Here is a 20,833-nt window from a genome sequence, read left to right on the forward strand (position 1 = left end):
CAACCAGAGGCAGCGGCTGGCGTTTGGTGTGTTGCTGGGATCACCGTTTGTCCCGATCCAATATCGTGGATGCCTCGTGGCCTCTCGCCCAGGATGTGGGATGGAACGCGAGTCTTGAACAGAGTTGATCCAAGGTAATCGGGCAGCAAGGCCAGCTAAGGCAGGATGAAGTAACAGGTGTACTATGTGTTGCAATGACGATGTTGTGTTCTTGTGCGGACGTTTCGTCAACTAGGATTGGATGGTCGGCGCAGGTATTCAGTACCAGTAAGTGGTAATCGCCCAGTGAAAGTCAAGTATTCCAAGCCCCAAGGTTACGAATACTCGCAGGGCCAAGTGGGTGTGATGTGCCGTGGAAGTGGAGAGCAATGCAGAGCCACCTCAGGCGGAAGGAGATTCGACCAAGACAGGACGCAACAGACAAGGCGACGGGGCAGTCAAGGCAACTCGATGGCGAAGCTACCTGGGCTGGCCAGAGTCAAGACGGCAGTGGTCCGGCTTAGAGAGGCCTCAATTGCTTGGTCTGAAGGTCGAATTGGAGTCGTGATTGGCTCCCGGAGAGGGTTGAGGTGAGGTGTCGTGCAGTTGCGGGCTGTCCGCCGCTGGGTCTGATGGGGCTGCTTATGGGCGCTAGGAAGGATGCACTGTAGCCAGTAAAGGGCAGAGGACGGGCAGTAGGATCACGAGAGAAGATGGGGCGCCGGGGCAGCCGTTCGGGCGGCGTTCCGCGATGATCTAACTATTATTAGTGCCGTCTTCCTGTGATTGGACGCTGGCCGACGGTGCTTTTCTCACCTGCAAATCCCTACGTCGTCCACCAGATCTTGCAGATGCCTTGTCTGCTGGGAAGATGTGACGAGAACCGGCCCCAGTTATGATTTGGTGGCAAGGCGGAACGGGGTTTCCGTTGGACGAGGTGACTTCCAGGACTGCGGTGATAAGACACAGAAGTTATGCCGGGGAGGCTAAGAGTGTCAATGGTCCGATGGCGTTGACAAAAGCTTGTCAGACACCCGATGAAAGAATCAGGTTATGATCGAAATGGAGCCGGAACGAGATGCCGAGGGGAGAATCAATTACAGCTGAACAGGGAAGGAAAGATGCGAGGGCGGGGATGGTGACGAAGGCGCGATGTAATGTAATTGCCTTGTTAGGGATCGAAGGAGAAAGGGGAGGAAAGCGCTGGGCTCTCGGCTTCCTGGCTGAAATTGAGCGACGAGAATAGAAGGAACTGATCACAAGTTGCTCTTTTTCTTCGTCATCTGTATCATCGCCGGATTTAACCACCATTTTATTCCATTCCCGTTCGCCTGCTTCCTTGTCATCATCCCCAAAGCTCCTCTATTTTCGGCCTCAACTTCGCATGCTTTGATTTTCTTCGTGCTTCATTCCGCGCGCGGCACCGCTCAGCGTCTCGAGTCTCGATTTTTTCGACACTTTCCGAGCAATATGAGCCTATCTTCTCCTGTCTAGTCAAGCGCTCTCCATCGCAGGCGGCCAGCGGTCCTGGATCCAGCCACCTGGCGCGGCAACAGTTGTCTGGCCAGATGCCAGAGCGCGCGCCATATGATGCACAGGAGCCATTAAGGCCGGCCGCCAGCGGCTCGGAGTTGCCTACCCATGCACGCAATATGCCCACCCTGCCCAGACCGGAATGCAAGACCGGCCAACTATCTGCCTTGCGCCGATACATGAATGCCCCGGCCCCGGCTCAAATGCGCGCGCCTCCAGCCTGCGCGCAGCTGGGTCGCGGCCCGGCCTCTTTTCCACTACCCTGTTCTAGGCGGAAAGAACATTTACTGGGCTTTGTTATTCCACGCCATCTAGCACACGAAGCATCTCTCTGCGTTTACTTCAGATGGTCTCACGGTCCAGAACTACCAGAACAGTGTAAGCGACATCCAGAACTTGTACCATTCGTCAGGCTTGAGGACTGGCCTCCTTTGCGCTTGTTTCATGCGCAACGGCGCCTGGGATGCCAGATCGAGCCCACCATAACCCAATATCGATGGGTTTCCCTATCAAGATAGGTATCACTTTAATACATGCTGCTGCTGCTGCTAATACTACTACTACGACTACTATTGAGATCCTTTTTGGCACGCTAGAGCTCGGAGTGACCATGTTCGGATGCGTCCGACTAAGTGGAAGCGAGATGGACTGCATACCAAGTTCCGGTTTCCATCCTATGTTGGAAGATGGCTCTTTCATATCCTTACGGTGTACTAACGTGCTCGGCACAAGAAGTTGGTCGCAGGCCGCCCTGGTGGAAGACCCAAGTTTGATCGTCTCAGCCAGATAACTTATTGAGGAATGCAAGCCACAACTGAGGCATGTCTAGCGGGGCTCCGGCGCTGTCCATGGTTGAGTCAGCTACAGCCGCCGGAGAAACGCTCGAAGAAGATTCTATCTTGATGTCGTGTCTGGGGGCACCTAATATTTGGCAAGCGCCTAATTCCAAATCGTGTCTTTCAATCTCGTTCACAAGGATACCTGACCGAACCCGCTCACCCTCCACGTTCAGATGCTCAATTTGTATACTGAAACAATGCTTTTTTTCTATATATAAAATAGTCGTTTGTAGAACCCAGAAAGGGGCGTGGAATTCAGAGAGTCCCTTACGTACGGTGCAGAAGTGCTTGAGCAGCTGCAGCGAAAAGCAATTATACGAGAGACTGTAGCCTCTTAGAGAAGAGCTCGCAGCCTTCTGTAACGCAGTAAAGCAGCAGGACGATGTCGCTTCCGCACAAGTCTCTTTTTCTTTTGTCTTATGAGAGAAAGAACATCCCCACGCCACCTTTCCTCGCATTCGCCAAGGAGCAAGAAGCAAGGGTAATCTCCATCATCGCATATCCCGACATCAAAATCTGCCCGTAGGTCACTCCCGCATATACGACCCGGCTCATCAAAAGTCTGCCTCGTTAGTCTCTGCTATCCCAAGCCCCATCTGGCGCCGTTTTATCCTGGACCTGCCGCCCACTGCCTGCTGCTGTCGCTGTCTTGATAAGCGCCGACCAAGCACCGACCAAGCACTCGTAGGATTCGTCGGTCAAGGGGACGGAATCCTTCGCGCCTATTTCTCATGCAGCCTCCTCTGGAAAAGTAGATGCAATTTGTCCAAGCCCGCGTCAGTCGTGCGCGCGGAGTAAACCGTTTTCTTCCAGAGCTCGACACTTGGAACAACGATGATGGACCTTGTCCTAGTCGGTTCCGCAGCCAAACAAATGTCATTGGCATCGGCCCCAAGGGCAGAGCGCTTCTCAGTGGCTTAACTTCAAGGTCCTGGCGTCGCGAGGGCTTGCGTGTGTCGTTGATGCGTCTGTGGCGCCATGCGAGGGTTCCTGTTGGCTTTGCGTGGACTGTGTGAGGTTGTGATATGAGATACTGTGAAGCCAATAGCCCGGCGACACAGATCCGGCACCTCTGGACGATGCTTCCTTCAGCGCATATTCCGAATACTCGCGCTTGAGATGCCATGTGGAGGACGGGTATGTAAAGGCCCCTCTGACCGATGGTCGGCACGCCCCCGGCGTGGCCGTCGTCATGTCTAGCTTTTCGCAGTCATTGTCGGTGCAGGAGCGGATTTACTCCTTCAGCAGGCAGATAGCGTGTTGATGGCAAAGAAACCGGCCATCCAACAAGACTCAGGGAGACCGAACGAACCCTCTCCATATGGAAAAATCTTGTGGTGGATAACTTGCCGATGATTTCTACCATGCAAAGTAGAGTTTACTTGGCGGTCAACCGACCAGTAAACAAAACAAGACTGTGTTAAGTAGGCTGCCATACCCAAATTAGAACCGCCGGGGCTTGTAATATGATTATTTAGTTTCAACATAGGATAAGGTTGAATACAAAAAGACTGAAACGACGTCTTTCATGTCGAATAGTAAGAACTGTTATCCAAAGAATGCCCCGGCGGTGGAACATGACAAAAAGATGGACATGTCATTGCATCGGGTATGCCCAACCAGACAGTGTTTTGATGATGTTTGCCTCAGATGGATTTATAGGATAGGTATGCTTGAAATTCACAGCTGTATTGTTTTGGATGTCATAGTTCTCCCGACTACACATTTTCTTTCTCAGTCCCTGGGTCATAAGTAAACTTTATTCAGTAGTATCTCGCTCTAATTAGACCTGTGTGATCGGCACCGCTCTGATATTGCCCCACAGAATAACAAGCATCACAATGCAAACAATGTAGTACTTCCAGTGAAGGCTGTTTAACGAAAATGTTGATGAAGATGGTGATGATAGTGGAACACCGCGTAACAGTGACCTCTGGAGTACCCTAGGCATTTGTCAATAAGCAGTAGGGACGGAAACATTGGATACCCGAAGACTTACAACAAAGCATGAACAGGGTGTTCGCACCGGATCGTTGCTTTGGGTGCGCAATCTCGTTGATGAGCAGAGGGGTCCAGTTGCTGAGCCAAGCGGTAGCGAAACCGATGAACAGACGGGAGTGTGTAGTCAAGGTCGCCTCGTTCCGGACTGCCGCCTGCATGATAGCGCGAGAACAAGAAGGAGGTAGCCGAGGTAGATTCCCAACCCGACGGCCAGGCGTTAACGGGGAAAGCGCTGTTACCGGATCAGTAGATGCACCATTGAAAAGGTGATGAAGACAAGTGGGAATGCTTGTAACATGGAAAGCTCTCACTAGGGAGGACAGCCGGGTCATCAACTGGTTCACTCATGACGCCGTTGGGTTAGTTAGGCCGGGTGCTTAGTCTGATAAGGAGAATTTGGCAAAAATCTCATTCCACCAGAAAGCTACTGGGTATTTTGATGCGGAGCTCTCTGGGCCCAATCGAGTCTCGTAACACCTTTGAGCATGATCATATTATAGAAACCGAGGGAAGGAGCAAGGGCCATATGCAATCTTCTAGACATAGAACACCAGTTTCAGGTTCAGCAGCAGGCCACAGACGACAAAATGGGAGACGTGGAGCAGCGATCCTAGAGTTTGTGGAGTCTAACATCGGTGAGTGATATATAATCGTTCTATGATGGTGATCCTCTCTGAAACTTCCCGAGGCTGATAGTAGCACTACGTTACGGTAAAAGCAGTATCTCGTAACTGACGTATACTTAATTCGTACTTGTCAGAGGAAGCATAAAAAGTCCCATCACCCACCAACTCCACAGCATGAAGGAAAAGCGGTCCGCCTTTGCCTCCCTGACGTACAGTATCCTAATCGTTACCAATATACCGGAGAAGAAGACAACAGCACAGATAAGGACCGACGAGTTCCAATACGCCGGACAGATGAAAGACCAGAAGAGTATACCCATGCAGACACTCACCCTCGTAAAACCATCCCCCAGTACTACAGGAAACGTATGTCTTTCGCGTGCCTTGTCCCCCTCATAGTCCTTCAGATCCTGAATTTGGATTGTTGTGCCCACAACCAAACCCAGTAAACTTAACCACGTATATGCGGCAGGGAGGATGTCGACTGCGCCTGCCGCTAACTTCAAGGCTGCAACTCCGTACACAGGATATGCCAGCCCATTGATGAATTGCCTGATCAGGAAGTGCTCGTCTGCGCCGCCCAGGTCGTTGTAGTAGGAGCTCGCACAAATGCAGGCCAGCGTCTCGTAACCCACATCGAGCTTGATCCCGAGTACCACCGTGAACGGGATAACCCCAAGAAGCAGGTGCTTAGCTTCTGCAGCAGATATTCGTCCCGAGGCAATCGGGCGCCAAGGCTTGTTCATCGAGTCCTCAAGGATACCGCTTGGATCGCGCTGATTAGCAATGGAAAGAACTAATATGTTCAGCCAGAGCCAAAGGAGGAGCCGAGGGAGATTTGAAAAGATGGTGAGGGCCGAGGCAGCAGTGGTGGTCAGCGGGTTGCCGATGATGGCAGTAAGGATGCCAAGAGCCAAGATTGGGACGAGCATCGTTCTGATGTCACTGTATGTAAACAGCCATAGGGTTTGTAAATGGTAGGAAAGCCCAGAGAGGGTGCTGTGAAGGTCTTGAACGTTTGGCTTTAGAGAAGGTAATCTGGTGGGGGTAATTATTGGCGCCATGGTAGCTGTTTGGTGTGTGACGCTTTCGATTGTTACTTCTTTCGTTTGCTTATAATATAAAGAAAGAAAGGGGCAGCAGACTTATATACTGCCGATAGAGTACTTCTAGGTGGTATCTTAGAGCTATTTATGAGTAAGTAACTGAGCTCTCAACCAGGAATTCTCGTGCTCGGCCGATTGAACTTTGATGTAGCTAAAGCTCAGTAAGGTCATTCGTAGTCAGGTCCGTACGGCGCAAGGATGCAAGCCACCGGTAGGACGCAAGCCACCAATAGCACGTAAGACGGAGCTGATTTCCGACACAGAATTAATTAGTCTAGCTTCAGATTGAAAATGCTAGTAGATAGATTCCAGCATCCTTGTAGCTAGCTAGCGCTATCGAGCTCTTTTACTATGACTGCAGGTTGCTAAGGCCTAGTCACTAGTATATTTGTATGGATTTAGCTTGAGCCTAGCTGGTCTTGCACGTAAACCTATGGTCCTGGCTAGGCCTCTTAGCTAGGTCTAGGATTAGCAGTTGCAACACCTGTGTGGCGCAGGGACGCAAGCAACTAGCGTGCAATGATGGAGCTGAGTTGCTCAAAGTGGTATCGACATCAGCTTTAAACCCACACTGATTCCTTTAATCACAGACTGGGACAATCGGGGTCTCCGAGTTTCCGTACAACACTGCAGGCATTGTAAGACAGCAACTTACAGGTGTAGTATTAATGTGACGAGTAACAGTAGCGAGTCACATTCATGAGGACAATTCACTGGTCGTAATTACGACGTAGAATGTTTGGTAAGTGGGTGAACAAATAGCAGCGGAAATTATTATTCTCTGAGGTCAAAGCTCCGTCGCGTCATCTATATGATCTAGAAATACTCGTCGACTACATTGACGGCTTTCTACCGCCCGTGTTATTGCGAGGTCATCGTGACAGCTTCAGCCTCACTTGTGTTATCGCGGTCTACCAGACAGCGGACGTCGTCTCCGAGACAATGAGCATCTTCTGGCCGTCGCATTTGACCAAATCACATGCATGGCTCGGGGAATACATTAATAATTGGAACTCACATCTGCTACTACGAGCGTGATCGAGCGCAACACCAAACAAACTACGGATGTAGATGCCGTGCCGTTGTTCCGCTGCGCCACGTATGAATTAGTACAGTACTTGGTCAGCGCTGGACCTCTTTGGCGAAGACGGTGCGCTGCATAGGTAGGCTGTAACACGCACCACCTGGATATCGGCACTTAAAGCCCTTGGTGACTGCCGACTCCAGCAACACGATGCTATCCAGAGCCTTAGGATATTCCGGATAGTATTATATGCTGGACAGCTCCAGAATCTGTGTTATAATTTCCGCACGTACCCGCTCGCCTTGTATCTGACCGTCAACGAGGCCTGCATGTCTACATCTACGCCGCTAGCCTTGACCACAAGGGCGTCCTAGCGGCTGGCATCCTCTCCAGAGTTGAGAGCTCGTTGTGCCCCGCGTTCCTGGGCTGCGAAGCCGCAGACATCGTGACGACCGTCGGCACCGCCGTCTGGAACGTCTGTGTCATGTCTTTTTCTTCTTCTTTTTTTCTCTTTTACGGCACAGGAAGTTTGCTTCTCTACCGCGGTCTACATCCCGAAATTCTTTTGCGCATGCAACCCGGAATACCTGTTGGCGTAGTGTGCTGCACGGCCCGGAAGCGGGGTGGGTTCGTTCTGGGACACCCTTTAGCACGTCACCAAGTCCGAAACAGACATCTCTACTCTTTGCTCAACTAACTACCTAAGAAGCTTCGCGGGAGGAAGCCAAACTTTGACGACGCGGCGACGTACTTAACCTCAATAACCATTTCCGAAACCAACACTACCTAGTTTTCAATCATCAATCCACAAGCGATTAGACATCACAAAATGCGCGTGGAGAAATTCCCCCTTTCGCCGCCGAGTCTAGAGGAGCTGGCAGAGCGACTCAGAGCGCCTCTCGCCGCCAACTACGAGCACGCATCCGTCAGTGTCGTCCGGTGCACCGACCTGCGAAAACCCCCCTTCCACTTGGCCGGCGAGGGCTTGTCGGGCGACGAGAAGATCGCGGACGTCGGCGGACAGCCCAACCTTTTCCCCCGCCCCCGGCTGGACACTATCTGGTCCATACCCGACCTCGGCAGGCACATGGAGATGAGCCCCGAGAAAGGCAGCCTCATCGGCGCCGGTGCCGGCCCATTCCACGTCATCGGGCAGAACACCGAGCTCGCGCCAAACCTCAGCTGGTCCGGCGGTATCGACAATGTCGACAATCAGAGCCGGGTCATCAAGATCGAGCGCGGCACCGAGGCCGTCCGTGTCGACACGAGCCCCTCGGTGGACTGCGGGCTGATGGTCAATCTGTACGGGTCCCTGGGCGAGCCGGGACCGGTGCTCAAGATTACGGCAAAAGGGCGAAAGGGGCCCGAGAAGAGCTTCACCGAGTGCATCCGCAAAGGCCTGCATGTGGCGTATGGCAACGACAGGACCATTAGCCTCGGCGGGGCTTTCGTGGTGAAAGCCGGAAAGGCGACGTATCACATTATGCCCGATTTCCCTCCAGAGGAGGATCTTCCTTTCAAAAACAGAAAGGAGGTTGAAAAATGGTTGACCTTTCACGACTTTGACTCGCCCATCGTAGGCTTGTCTGTACTGAATTCCGCGGATCCAGACAACAAGATGGGTTTGCGGATAGAGCACACGCATGCATTTTCCCCGTCAGGAAAGAATGCCGGGGGACATTACCATTACGAAGCTGAGGGAGAGGAAAAGACCATTGAGTATGAAGGCTACTTCAACACAGCAAAGACGATCTATCGGATAGATAGCCCTACCGCGTCAGGCTAGTAAGAGGTACCTCAGTACAAATTAATTGTCGCTTTGAACCATTTTAATTATATATCCTCATCTTGGGACTCGAATCTTCCTCAGGATTACCGAGATTTTGTCTCAATTCCTTTGACCACTGTCGAAGAGGCTTTTGGTCCTCTGAGAGCCACAAGCAACTCCTTGTATCATGTTCTCAAGGGCTCGTGAAGCTGGCTTACATCGAGCAGACCGTCGTCATCAACGTACCCCTCCATGTACGCTATCATCGCCATGGCAAAGGAACCCACCGGTCTACCAAAATCCCGGGCATAAATTTGTAGGTAGGCTTCCAAGAGAACGTGAGACTTGTGAACAACAACGGGTCTCTTTTTGTACTTGAAGACACCTGACCCACGCCCGGGTCGCTTGGGGGGCAGTAAATCCTGGTTGGAAGCAAGGGCAAAATAAGACAGCAGTTGAGATTGATCTGGGGACAGAAGGGAGTCGTCCAAGATTGGCAGAAACCACAGTGCTTCTGACCCGAAGCACCAATATGAATATGGAATGCGGGTGGTGGTTTCCATGTTCTTGGGAGCTTGAGGGGCAAGATTCTGGAGACGAGCATGGCTAGAGACCCGGTAGACCGGAGAAAGCAGCTGTGCCAGCTGAAAGCAAGTGATCTGGAATAACTAAATCTATTGACTTTGTTTAGTTAGTCTTGGAACTGACAATGGAACTGCTGTAGATGGACACACCCCCACGATCGAAGGCACACCGTGTAAATTGAGCAAATAGTGACCCCAAGAACACAAGGAGTCTTCGACGCATTGAGAGCCAATGCGAGTGAAGCCACTAGATGCTCAGAAAGGTCGCGCATGTTGTAGATATACTGTTGCCTTAATGTTTCGTCAAGTCTTAAAGTTCTTCGCGGAACTGATCAATGAGATTGTCTCAGGGACTGACTTACTGCTAGGTGTCAGAGGCAGGGATAGTATCAAGTAAAGGAGTCAACAATAGGTGTAGTTAGGGCTTAATTATAACAATTATTCTGATCTGCTTCCTCTAACCCCTAAGTCCTATAAAGTTTTCTCCTTTTTATGTTCTTTTAGTAACTAGTTTATCTAGTCCTAGCCTTACTCTAGTGCCCCCTTAGGGCCCTACTTTAGGCACCTAATATAATCTCTCCCCTCTAAGGTCCTACCTTTAAGACCTTAAGTAGGCTACTTACTAGTAGCCCCCTTATTAGCTACTTAGACTATTTAATAGCTAAGCCTTATACCTAACTTTTAATATCTTAAGACCTTAAGTAAGCTACTTATTAATAGCCTTAGCTACTTAGACTATTTAATAGTTAAGCTTTATACTTATTTTTTAGTATTTTAAGAGATATTTAAAAATATTTACTAAGCTGTCACAGGACAAATGGCCGACCTTGGACCCACTTTACGGCCTTGCTGGTGGATCCATCGGTCGGACCGTATATCCTGCCGACCGGTGGGCCCAGCGGGTGCCCCACTTGTCCCCACCTGTTAGCAGGCTATAAGACAGCCGCTGCCAGACGTAGCTCCTAGCTCCTAGATAGTCAACCAATCTATTACCTATCAGACCGTGTCACTTCTTAGGTATTTACTAAGTGCTTATTCTATATATAAATAAGCGCTTACTCTTTATCTTATCTTATGCTTATAGTTATATAACTTATACTATAGTTCTTTTGTTTTAAAGAGTTATCTATTTGTTTCTTATTTCTTATTGTAAGATATTTAGCTATGGGCACTTAACTAGGTAGGGCTCGATGGTAGGTATTGGTGTATTGTAAGACTTAAGCTTGCAGAGCCCCCTATCTTGTTGGGCCTCTGCTGTGATAACTCTGCAGTGGGGTGGGGTCGCCGGAGCCTCGGCGACCAATCGCCAAGACCCACAACTGCTGTCATGAATCCTTTTACACTTATATATATAAATACTACTACTGCTTATTATCTACCTATTAGGTAGGGTAATATAGCCTTATAACTTGTTAGGTTATAACAAGAGGGGTACTAAAGTAAGGCTAAGACTAAATAAACTAGTTACTAAAAAGATATAAAAAGGGGAAAACTATATAGAACTTAAGGGTTAAAAGAAGTAAATAAGAATAATTATTATAATTGAACCCTAACTATACTAATTATTAACTTCTTTACTTAATACTATCCTAGTCTCTAACACTATTATTATTATCCTATCTTATTTCTAAACTGTAGCTTGTAGTTCCTATCCTTAATCATGATTATAGAGGGACTGCGGCGGTATTGCTTGAATCTAGTCTGTCGCTTTATAATTTAATGACTTTGTCCCTATTATACCCTGTGGCTTGTGCGAAGTAGTAACCTCGTTGGTTTGCAACTAGTCTCAAAGGCTCGGCGTGACCTTCTCGCTCCACTTCGAAGTCGCAATTGTAGTGCGTGTGACCAAATGCCCATATCTTGACGTTGCTGCTGTTGTAGCATACTTCCCCGGACAAATCTGTCGCAAAGCCACTGGTAATTAGGCTTTGCGCATGCCTTGGGTCAATAGCGCGGCCGTCTCTTGAAGGGCTCCAGTGCGAAAAAATGATGATATCGGCATCAGAATGGCCGAGTTCTGTAACCTGAGCATTGAGCCATGCAAGGTCTCGAGTGTGTGCCTCGTTATGCATGCCAACATCCCAGTCGTTTATCTGGAAAAAATCGTTGAGTCCCATGCTGACCGAACCTGCACTTTGTGGCGGGATGAAGGAGAATAAGCTGCAGCCTAAGATGACGACCTTGGAGTCTGGAACCCTGAAGCTCGAGCGGTCGAGTAGGACAAATTCTCCCAAAGAGGCATCGCCTTTTGTTCTTTCTTCGAAATCGCGAAGTATCTCAAGTGTTTCAGACCAGCTGGAGTGGTAGGCCTCATGGTTTCCAGGCACAAATAGTACAGCGCGAAACTGACGGAGCTGCTGCGCCAGGAAGCTAAGACAATTATCTTTGTGAGTTGCAATATTGCCTATATCGCCGAGGAGCCCTAAGTAAGGTGCTCGGGGTGTAATTTCGAAGATGTCGTAGGCTTTCGGGGCCTCTAGGTGCAAGTCAGAGACGATTTGGATAGCCATGGTGATGGGAAGTTGTGTTGCTGACTAACTTTCTAGCCGGCAATTTGTTGGTTAGATTACAGTTTGTTGTTGTTAAATGTGGCGAAAATACACGTGAATTCACTGGCGAATGTACGGTTGCCCTATGGCGAATCGCTGGGGAATAGGCGGTAAAATCGCCCCACTTTAATAGTGATTTCACTAATAATATCGCCAGGATTAGCCTAGGATTTCCTAACTAGGAAATAGGGGGATTTCCCTATTCTTATAGAATTTTACTGTAAATAGTTATGTATAATATAATTAATTAACTATTATAATCCTTATAATTTAATAGTTATATTAATATAGTCTAAAACCTCTTACTTAGCCTATATATAGAAATTACCTCTTTTCTAAATACTAGAATTTCTAGAAAAACAAATAGTAAAAAGAATAAAATAGCTATAAATCTATAGTTATTTAGTTAAATAGTCTCTCTCTCTCTCTCTCTCTCTCTCTATATATATATATATATAGTAAGTTATATATTATAATAAGTTATATATTTTTATACTATTTTCTACTTTTTTTATATACTAATTTAACTATATTATATAAAATTAAAATAAAACTATATACTATCTTATTCTTTATTACTATTTTAAACTACTTTATAGGTTTATATATTATATTTAGTCTTCTTATAATTACTATATTATTATATATATAGTTTACTATCTGTTATAGAAGCCTTTTTTTTAAGACGTTTTCTTACTTCTAGATATTATATAATATAACTATATATATATTATTCTTACTACTTATATTAATTATAGTTAACTAGTTAAAATATATAATTAATTAAATAAGATATTAAGTTTTTAACTAAAGTTAGTCTTTTTTATATTTAGTTAAAATAACTATATATAGAATTATTATAAAAAAAATTTAATTTCTTATTATTTTTATTTATTTTTACTTACTTATTAAGTATACTTAAGTATACTTAAGTAAGTATTTAACCTTGGCAAGTATACTTAAGTAAGTATTTGACCTTGAAATACTTACTTAAGTATACTTATTCCTAACCCTGCTGCTAACGCAACAGACTGTACTTCCAGCAGAGCACAGTGCTTAACCAAGGCAATACTTAATTGACACTACCCTGCCACTTTTGCGGCATCAGGTTGCTTGCTGCCACAACAAGTGTCCGTCCTCCTTCATCCACTTGCTTCATACGTAAAACAAAGATACAAGGGGTCAAAATCTCACCTCTCCCTGTTATCACATTTTCCGAGCAACATGAACCCCCAAGACTCCTATGTGTCGACCCTTTGCTCGAAGAAATGCAACAGCCAACGCTACCATAGTTGCATACGGGGCAATGAACACTGTTGCTTAATTGCGGGGAACACCAATCAAAGACTTAAATATATCCTTTGTGACAACATGCTACTCCATCAAAGAGACTCAAAGACATCTAAGAAGCTGATTTCCAATACATGGTTATGCTCACTATTTACTTCTGTAACGCCAATAAGAAGGACTTTTAGCGTTCTGACGCCCGTACAAGCGGCAATCTCCGCAAATGCCCCCTTGCCCCTTTGGGCCTTATCGCAGGGCAGCCGACGAAATATTTTCCCCTCGTCAGGGGGAACAGACCTTCATCACCAAAAGTGCTAACTGACAAACAACAGTTCCCCATCATGTTTGCGATTCGTCAAGCGGCCGGTAAGGGCCTCGGTGTGTTTGCATCAAAGCCCATTCCCAGAGGCCAAAGGATTCTCACCGACCAGGCTCTACTCACCATCTCATCATCAGACAGCGGCTCTATCCTTCAAAATGCTCACCTTCTCTCAACAGCTGGCCAGAAATCACTCCTATCGCTGTCAACCAACCCCAGCAAATCAAGTGTTTTTAGCTGGCTAGAATCCATATGGCGAAGCAAGTCTGCTCTGCGAAAGACAGTCTCCAATCACACAATCCTCAACATCTTCCGCAACAACAATTTCAACATCGGCAACCAGATTCAAGCCCTCTTCCCTCAGGTCGCGCGACTCAACCACTCATGTGTGCCCAACTCGCAGGGGAACTTCAACCAGACACTGAATGCGTTTACCATCCACGCGACTAGGGACATCGGCAAGGACGAGGAGATCACCATCTCGTACCTCGACGAGCACTTAGGCTTGCGGGATTCGCGGCAGAGCGCACTGCAAGACGGGTACGGCTTCGTCTGCGACTGCTCCGCCTGCAACCCCGCCAGCTTCAAGGCCGGCGAGGCGCGGAGGACGGAAATCAAGGGCCGACTGGAGCGCTTCGCCGAGGCCGCTTCGGAGGACCCGAATGACGAGTTCGAGATGATGTTGACGCTCTTGGACGCTTACGAAGCGGAGGCGATCCGCGGCCGAGAAGTGTCTACCATGTACATCGCGGCCGCGCGTAAGGCGTTTGGCCTAGAGAAACCGGAGAAGGGACGGGAGTTGGCGTTGACCGGCCTGCGTCTGGAAAAAGAAGCTGTTGGAAAAGACAGTCCATTTTACACGGCGACAAGGAGCGAGGTATTGGCGCTGGGCGTTGAGGCCTAGAAAGCTGTTCGTGGGCTTTGGCCATAGAAAGGGGCGAGCCCAGGCACAAAATGATTATATGTTTCAAGCGAGGACTTGCTTTCTGTTGTGATCTTGACTTCGTCTCTTGGTTATTATCTTGATAAGATTTTCCGTCGGTACGCTTTGCATATACAGCTGATCCAACAAACCCAATGATTAACACTCCTTCCAAGCGCCTAACGCCCTACATTACCTGTAACTATTGAAATTCAGGCAACTACTGACATCTGGGAACGCGGCCGCACATTCAGTGTGGCAACGCAACGAAGTAGGCGATAGAGCTACACGTCACACACACACACACACACACACAATTGGACAAGTATAATCGCGACGGAATATGTAATTCAACAGAAGCAGAACATTTGAGTTGTCAAACAATACGAAGCAGCAAAGAATTACTGGACACCCACACGGGCGTTACGGACGGAGTTTAACCACCAGAGTCCGGGTTTATCTGAGATGTAAAAATAGGGACGGAGTCCGCCCACACTCCGTGGCGTTTGACGTTCACTTCACTTGCTTTTTTCCCCCAGTGGCTTCCTTATGGTCGAGCATTTTCAATAAGCAAAATCGAATGACTCGGACAATCTCACCTTGCTACCATCTGATCCAAAGAGTCCGAGCTCGACTCAAATTAACGGTGGCCTGGTCCGACTTTGTACTTATGTCAATGGCTTTCAGGAGAGGGGCAACAGAGTCTCACGGAAGTCATACATGTAGCAGCTTGGAGGCGCCACAAGAACATCGATGAATGAGAACAACAAGAATAAATGAAGTCTTCTGAATCCTATGGATTGGAGAGTCGAGGTTTCAGCATGCCGACTACTTGGTATATCTCTGCGGCTTTCTTAACAACGACGCTTCGCCCTTGTTGTAACCTATGGCTAGCAGATTCTCCTTTTGCCTCGTAATAGGCGCCAACTTCAGTGCTGTCTTGAAAAAGCAAAGATGTGTGTTAAATAGAATTGCTTGTGCTCTGCTCCACTATAATACACCTCAGGTCAACTTAGCACAAGACTTGACTTAAAACCTGCAACCAAGAACTGGCTTCAAGAGAAGCGTCCTCATTAATTAATTCACATCATTATACAAATGCGTAATGATTTGAACGTAGTCATGGTATATATTAGGATTAAATCGTCTTGAGAAAACATTTTATCGATACCTTCTGGGAATTCACAACATCAGATAACTGACAGTGTTTCAGTGGAGACAACATCCGATGTGTATGCAAAAGCATGTTGCTTAGTTCATGAATTTAAGTTGGTGTTGATTCTGAACGGATGAACTGCGTTCTATAATTACCTACTATAAACTATGCACTCGCAACCCCAAGGTACTCTGTGGGTTGCTAATTGTCCAAGGAGTCTGTCCTCTGAACTCCAAACTCCAGCTGAATCTGATTGGTTATCTCCCAGCCCAACACCTCCCTAGATCATAAATATTGCCAAACCAAAATCCCAACTCATTATGCTCAGGGGAAACGCCTCTGTCCAGCCAAGAGACTCTATTGCATTCGATTAGGTTTGGCTGAGCGTCAGCATTTCTTGGGCGTTCTTGTGTGTGGGCCCAGCCGCGCCTTCAGACTAATGCCCAAGACAAGGCCAAGATCAACACGAGTGCCGAGACTGTCGTGTCAGGAACGCCGAGTACCTTGGCGCCCGAGTTGGCGCCTGCCGCATTGCAAAAATTCTTCGAAAGCTTTCCTTCAGGGTCAGGCCAGGTCCCACGCGGGCAGTTGGCGCGGTCAAGCATGGCCTCGCTGACTTTGTTCGCCAGAGCCTCGTCCATCTTCAGACCGCACGCTTGCGAAGGCGGCGATTTTTGGGAGACCACGGGGCAGATGGAGCCCCAATGTTGTCGAGCATCAGTGACTTCAAAGCTTCCGACGAAAGCCGGGCAGTCTTCCGGGTCGGCGATGGAAGGGATTTGTCCGGCGTCGGGGTCGGTCATGAACAACACTTCTCCGTCGTACGATACACCTCGCGGTTTCGAATCCACGCCCGCGCTCGTAACGTTAAGGGGACAGCCAGAAAACATCGTCGTTGTGTACTTCAGCTTGAACTGTCGTTGTGTTGCGTTGACCAAATTCCTACGGGAGGCATCAATGACCGTGAGGGTGCTGTCGGTGGTTGCATTCTTTCCCGTCTTCCACACGCCGGATGTGAACAGTAACGAGGTATCCGAACTGTTGATGTCGGTGTAGCCCGTGAGTTCCCACTTAACCCAGAAGGTAAAAAACTCGTCGTCAGATTGCCAGAGCTGCGAGGCATTGCGAACGGCAAAAACAATGGGAAATGGCCACACAGGCTTATACACGGTGTCGTTTCGAGGGAAGATAAGATCGACTTCGATGCTCGAAGGGAGGGCAAAGCTGAAGCCCGCGAGATGCAAGAGCATCAACAACCGGAACATGTAGCTCATCTTGAAAGACTAGGTGGATGATGTGAGCGAGTGCGAAGGCAAGACTGAAGGGCGGGCACGAAGAGGACATTTAAACCAATGTCGTTCGCCAAGTGGATTTAGATCGCTGAAGACCCTTCGCTGCCAACAGAGACGATCCTAATCTGAGCAGGATCCTACCGGGTCGGCCGCACAAAATGCAAGGGTCTGACTTCAAAGAAAGAGTGGTACGGAGTACGGATACAGTGACATGCAATAAGTCTGGGCTCACCACACTATTCAAGGTGGCACATTGTGTGGTGAGCCCAGACTTATTACATGTCACTCTAGTCTTGAGTGCACATCCAACTATAGAAAATAGTCTTAGTGAGACCCCAGTCCGGAAATTTTAAAATGCGGAGAGACACGGGCTATTGAACTCGTTGTTGAAATCAGGGTGAAAATCCGGCATTCAAATGGCACCATTCAATGAAATGTGCTTCCTTAGCTTCGGTTACCTGCTCGAGCTTCAAGCTCGGGCACGATATCAATCAAGTTGGTCGGGCGTACCTCGTAATTAGTGGCGCCTCTCATCTCAGTCAGTTTACAGGGGGTCACACTCCATACCGAGTCAGCGTGTCAGTGTCCCTTGTAAACTAGCAGCGAGCAGCCATGGTCGTCCTACCCTTGATGGTTCGTCTCGACATCTCACATCCTCCTCCTCTTCCTGCATCAAACCCTTCAAACCCCACTCTACAAGCTACGCACAGAGCAAGTTAGAGCTGACATGACTGCTTCACAGAGCCCTACAGGCAGCAGGCTAAGTATTTCCATCTTAGGCAGCATGATTTTATAAGGATTGCCAGCGAATGTGGGGATGATGAAGGATCCAGAAGCTGAAGCGATTTAAGGCAGAAGACGAATTTATCACACGAAAAGAAACCAGGGTAATTGACGCGGCTTTGGATTCATCCTATCGCAGAAAAGATGGTACCGTTTAACCTACGGCTAACGATGCATTATTTATAACGCCGATGGCCAGAGAAACCAAGGATATTTCTCCGTTGGATCCACCGGATCCACCGGTATATTGCCCGGCGATTTCGCCGGCAATCCCACGATAGTTTCTCTTCTCTTCACGCATAATACAGAACCACCCGTTACCCCAATTATTCGTCAATTGCCTATTGATACGTACGGTTAACCGTATCACCATCCTGGTGATAACCAACAGTAACGTTTAATTTACGGCTAACGATGCATTATTCATAACTTTCACCTAAGCACTCGACCAAGTTGAAGAGTAGAGTGGTTGCAGTGCTGTAGGACTTCGTCTGCGCTAGCATTGTTGCAAGATCCAGCGACTTGCGCTTACAAGCTGCACGATGGAGGCACAGGAGCCAGCCATGTCAGCGTATACAAGAAGAAGAAAGCTCAACACCACATACAAAACACAGCGCTGCTAACTACATGTGTTGCGTTAAACACACAACTTTTGGCTAAAACAAAGTATTCTAGCAGGTCAATGGGGTCATAGGCACTCGGGTGACAAAAAATAGAACATGGTTTTCTGTTTTGGAGGTGGTGGCCTGGCCTGTTCTCTTTTTTGTCACCCGAGTGATAGGGTGGCTGCCGAGTGTCAAGGAGTGTCTTACTACAGGATTTTTGCGGTCGCTGGTAAATTAACAGTCCCCTTTTGGTATTTTGACAGCCCTCTAGCCACTACTACCACCTGAATAACACATTCCATCACCCTAATATCTGACTAACCTAAATCCTAGCCTAGACCCTAACCATTAACCTTATGCATCTTTTATATACTTTTAAAGATGCATAAGGTTAGTAGTTAGGATACCGGATACACTGGTTAAATCCGCCTTTAGCTCCTGCATAAGCTAACGGCAAGGGGTATCGCGGTCGCTGTGATAGGTATAGTGTGCTGGCAGAAAGCAGGGGTTAGTCATGTACGTCAGCAGCAAGTTAGGTAGCAAGGGCCAGCAAAGATAGGAAGATAGGCTAGATAGGTAGGTTGACCGCTTTCTAAATAGGCTTAGCGCGATGGGCGGCCACTTTGCCCCTTACCGTTAGCTCGTGCAGTAGCTAAAGGCGGATTTAACCAGTGTAGACGGTAGTTAGGGTCTAGGTTAAGGTCTAGGTTAGTTAGTTATATGTACGTAATAGAACAAACATAATCTTTCTGCTGATACTAACTAGAATAGACAGCAGACTTCCGTATATAGGCTTAGAGGGCTGTCAAGATGCTAGAAGGTGGCAGTCATTTTACTGGCTACTATTTTTATGGCGTCTAGTGGGCTTTAACGGTCTCAATTGCGGCCACCGCATGCATATTGTGTAAGGAGCAGCAGAGGTACATAACGATGTCCCAATCTTTTGCACCTCGACAGTGACCGTAACATCAGCGCTCCCCGCCCCGCCTAGTTGAGGTTCTGCGGAAACTTTATCCAAGCTAGGGTCATTAAACGAGACGTCTTGCGGACGCTGGTAGGTAACAGTGTGCTTGAGCTTGGCAGTGTCGGGCTAATACACATCGTTCTAGGGGGTCTAGACCGGACCCATCCAGGCCATGGATATGCCTATGGACCGGCTGATCAATTTGACCAATGATGACACAGCGCTGCTGTCAGCCGTTCCGGACCAGACAAGAATAGATTCTGGGTTATTAGTACGGCAGCTATATAGAAAACAGAAAGATAAAAGAAGGCCGACTTGACCAAAGTACCTATGCCAAGAAGCTGTTGTGGGGAGGCGTCGGCCTGTAGCTGCCGGGTTAGCAGAAGCTGCCGCGCGACTTCTAACAAACCTGAGGTCCACAACCACTACATCTGACAATTCATTTTCACTAAGGGCGGATGGCTAAGATAAATAGCATATAACTGTTCTTACTACCTAGTATGGCCTTAAGAGTAAGCCAAATGTTCCCTAGTTAACATGAACAGGGTACATCTTTTGGTGCATGTATGTGGGAGTAAAAGTGTACCTAGCCAAGGGCATATTCGGTCTGGAACAATGTCAACAGAAACACGTATGATTTTTCTTGACAGAAAGGTACTTAGTGTGGGGTCGGCGGCATACCCGGAGTCGCAGTCGTCCTTAAGGGCAATATTAATACAGAATAGACTAGGGTCTACGGTTGTGTCAGGTTTGTGTCAACTACAGTATGTCGAGTCAAGTACCAGCGTTTTTAGATACAACGTTAATCACTGCTGCATCAGGGGATCTTTTAGAAAAAAGATTTAAGGCACGCGACTTCGTCTCATCTTTTGAGTCTTTAAAACATCAGCTCATCATACACACACATATATATACTCACTTATCTTCAGCATTTACCTAGCACCTTCCACGTTCTTATTCATATTTCAGACCTTCGCAAGTCGGAGACCGAGTCCTTAATTAATCAATACACCGCCACAACTACATCCTTGCACCATGCAGTTCTCCGCTATCATTGTCGCCCTCTTTGCAGGCATCGCCCTTGCTGCTCCTGCGCTTGAAGCGCGCCAGGATAGTACAGAGGTGGGTGAATTATCAAACCTGGCTTGAGACGGGCACGCTGGCTAACACTTTGACGTAGTGCACCCTATGCCGTAATGACTGCTTCTTCAGCAAAACAGACAATGCCGCCTTCCAGTCGTGCATTCAGTCATGCAACTCCGGCCTCGGATGCAACATCACGCAATGATTTTTATAATCTGGTTTACAAGCTTCATGATAGTAACTGCTGGACAGAAAGACATATTTATTAGTTAAGCTAGTATGGGATACCCATGCCAATGTCTATATATGTGTATACGAATTGGGGCCGAGTTGCTATTCTGTCGATATCATCTCGCCTGTTTCCATCAACAACCTCCCTGTCCATTATGCCGTGGATGTAAGCTTTTCTAACA

General features: G+C 47.8%; 7 protein-coding genes across 7 annotated transcripts; 3 read left to right on the forward strand and 4 right to left on the reverse strand.

The window, feature by feature from the left end:
• Positions 1-4,226: 4,226 nt before the first annotated feature.
• GLRG_04576 (uncharacterized protein) lies at positions 4,227-4,510 on the reverse strand (the record flags this gene model as incomplete). Its single annotated transcript, XM_008095261.1, has 2 exons — positions 4,227-4,294; positions 4,351-4,510. The coding sequence occupies 2 exons, from the start codon at positions 4,508-4,510 to the stop codon at positions 4,227-4,229; spliced, it is 228 nt and encodes a 75-aa protein (XP_008093452.1).
• A 378-nt stretch (positions 4,511-4,888) lies between these two features.
• Positions 4,889-5,910, reverse strand: GLRG_04577 (UbiA prenyltransferase; the record flags this gene model as incomplete). Its single annotated transcript, XM_008095262.1, has 2 exons — positions 4,889-4,978; positions 5,311-5,910. 2 exons carry the CDS (start codon positions 5,908-5,910, stop codon positions 4,889-4,891), a joined length of 690 nt encoding a protein of 229 aa, XP_008093453.1.
• Positions 5,911-7,937: 2,027 nt separating this feature from the next.
• Positions 7,938-8,894, forward strand: GLRG_04578 (uncharacterized protein; the record flags this gene model as incomplete). Its single annotated transcript, XM_008095263.1, has 1 exon — positions 7,938-8,894. One exon carries the CDS (start codon positions 7,938-7,940, stop codon positions 8,892-8,894), a length of 957 nt encoding a protein of 318 aa, XP_008093454.1.
• Positions 8,895-11,169: 2,275 nt separating this feature from the next.
• On the reverse strand, positions 11,170-11,970 carry GLRG_04579 (calcineurin-like phosphoesterase; the record flags this gene model as incomplete). Its single annotated transcript, XM_008095264.1, has 1 exon — positions 11,170-11,970. One exon carries the CDS (start codon positions 11,968-11,970, stop codon positions 11,170-11,172), a length of 801 nt encoding a protein of 266 aa, XP_008093455.1.
• A 1,667-nt stretch (positions 11,971-13,637) lies between these two features.
• GLRG_04580 (TPR domain-containing protein) lies at positions 13,638-14,519 on the forward strand (the record flags this gene model as incomplete). The annotated part of the gene is made up of 1 exon (XM_008095265.1): positions 13,638-14,519. The coding sequence occupies one exon, from the start codon at positions 13,638-13,640 to the stop codon at positions 14,517-14,519; it is 882 nt and encodes a 293-aa protein (XP_008093456.1).
• Positions 14,520-16,124: 1,605 nt separating this feature from the next.
• On the reverse strand, positions 16,125-16,967 carry GLRG_04581 (uncharacterized protein; the record flags this gene model as incomplete). The annotated part of the gene is made up of 1 exon (XM_008095266.1): positions 16,125-16,967. One exon carries the CDS (start codon positions 16,965-16,967, stop codon positions 16,125-16,127), a length of 843 nt encoding a protein of 280 aa, XP_008093457.1.
• A 3,405-nt stretch (positions 16,968-20,372) lies between these two features.
• GLRG_04582 (uncharacterized protein) lies at positions 20,373-20,625 on the forward strand (the record flags this gene model as incomplete). Its single annotated transcript, XM_008095267.1, has 2 exons — positions 20,373-20,459; positions 20,518-20,625. The coding sequence occupies 2 exons, from the start codon at positions 20,373-20,375 to the stop codon at positions 20,623-20,625; spliced, it is 195 nt and encodes a 64-aa protein (XP_008093458.1).
• Positions 20,626-20,833: the final 208 nt, after the last annotated feature.

This window comes from Colletotrichum graminicola, assembly GCF_000149035.1.
Source record: "Colletotrichum graminicola M1.001 genomic scaffold supercont1.14, whole genome shotgun sequence".
Lineage (NCBI taxonomy): Eukaryota > Fungi > Ascomycota > Sordariomycetes > Glomerellales > Glomerellaceae > Colletotrichum > Colletotrichum graminicola.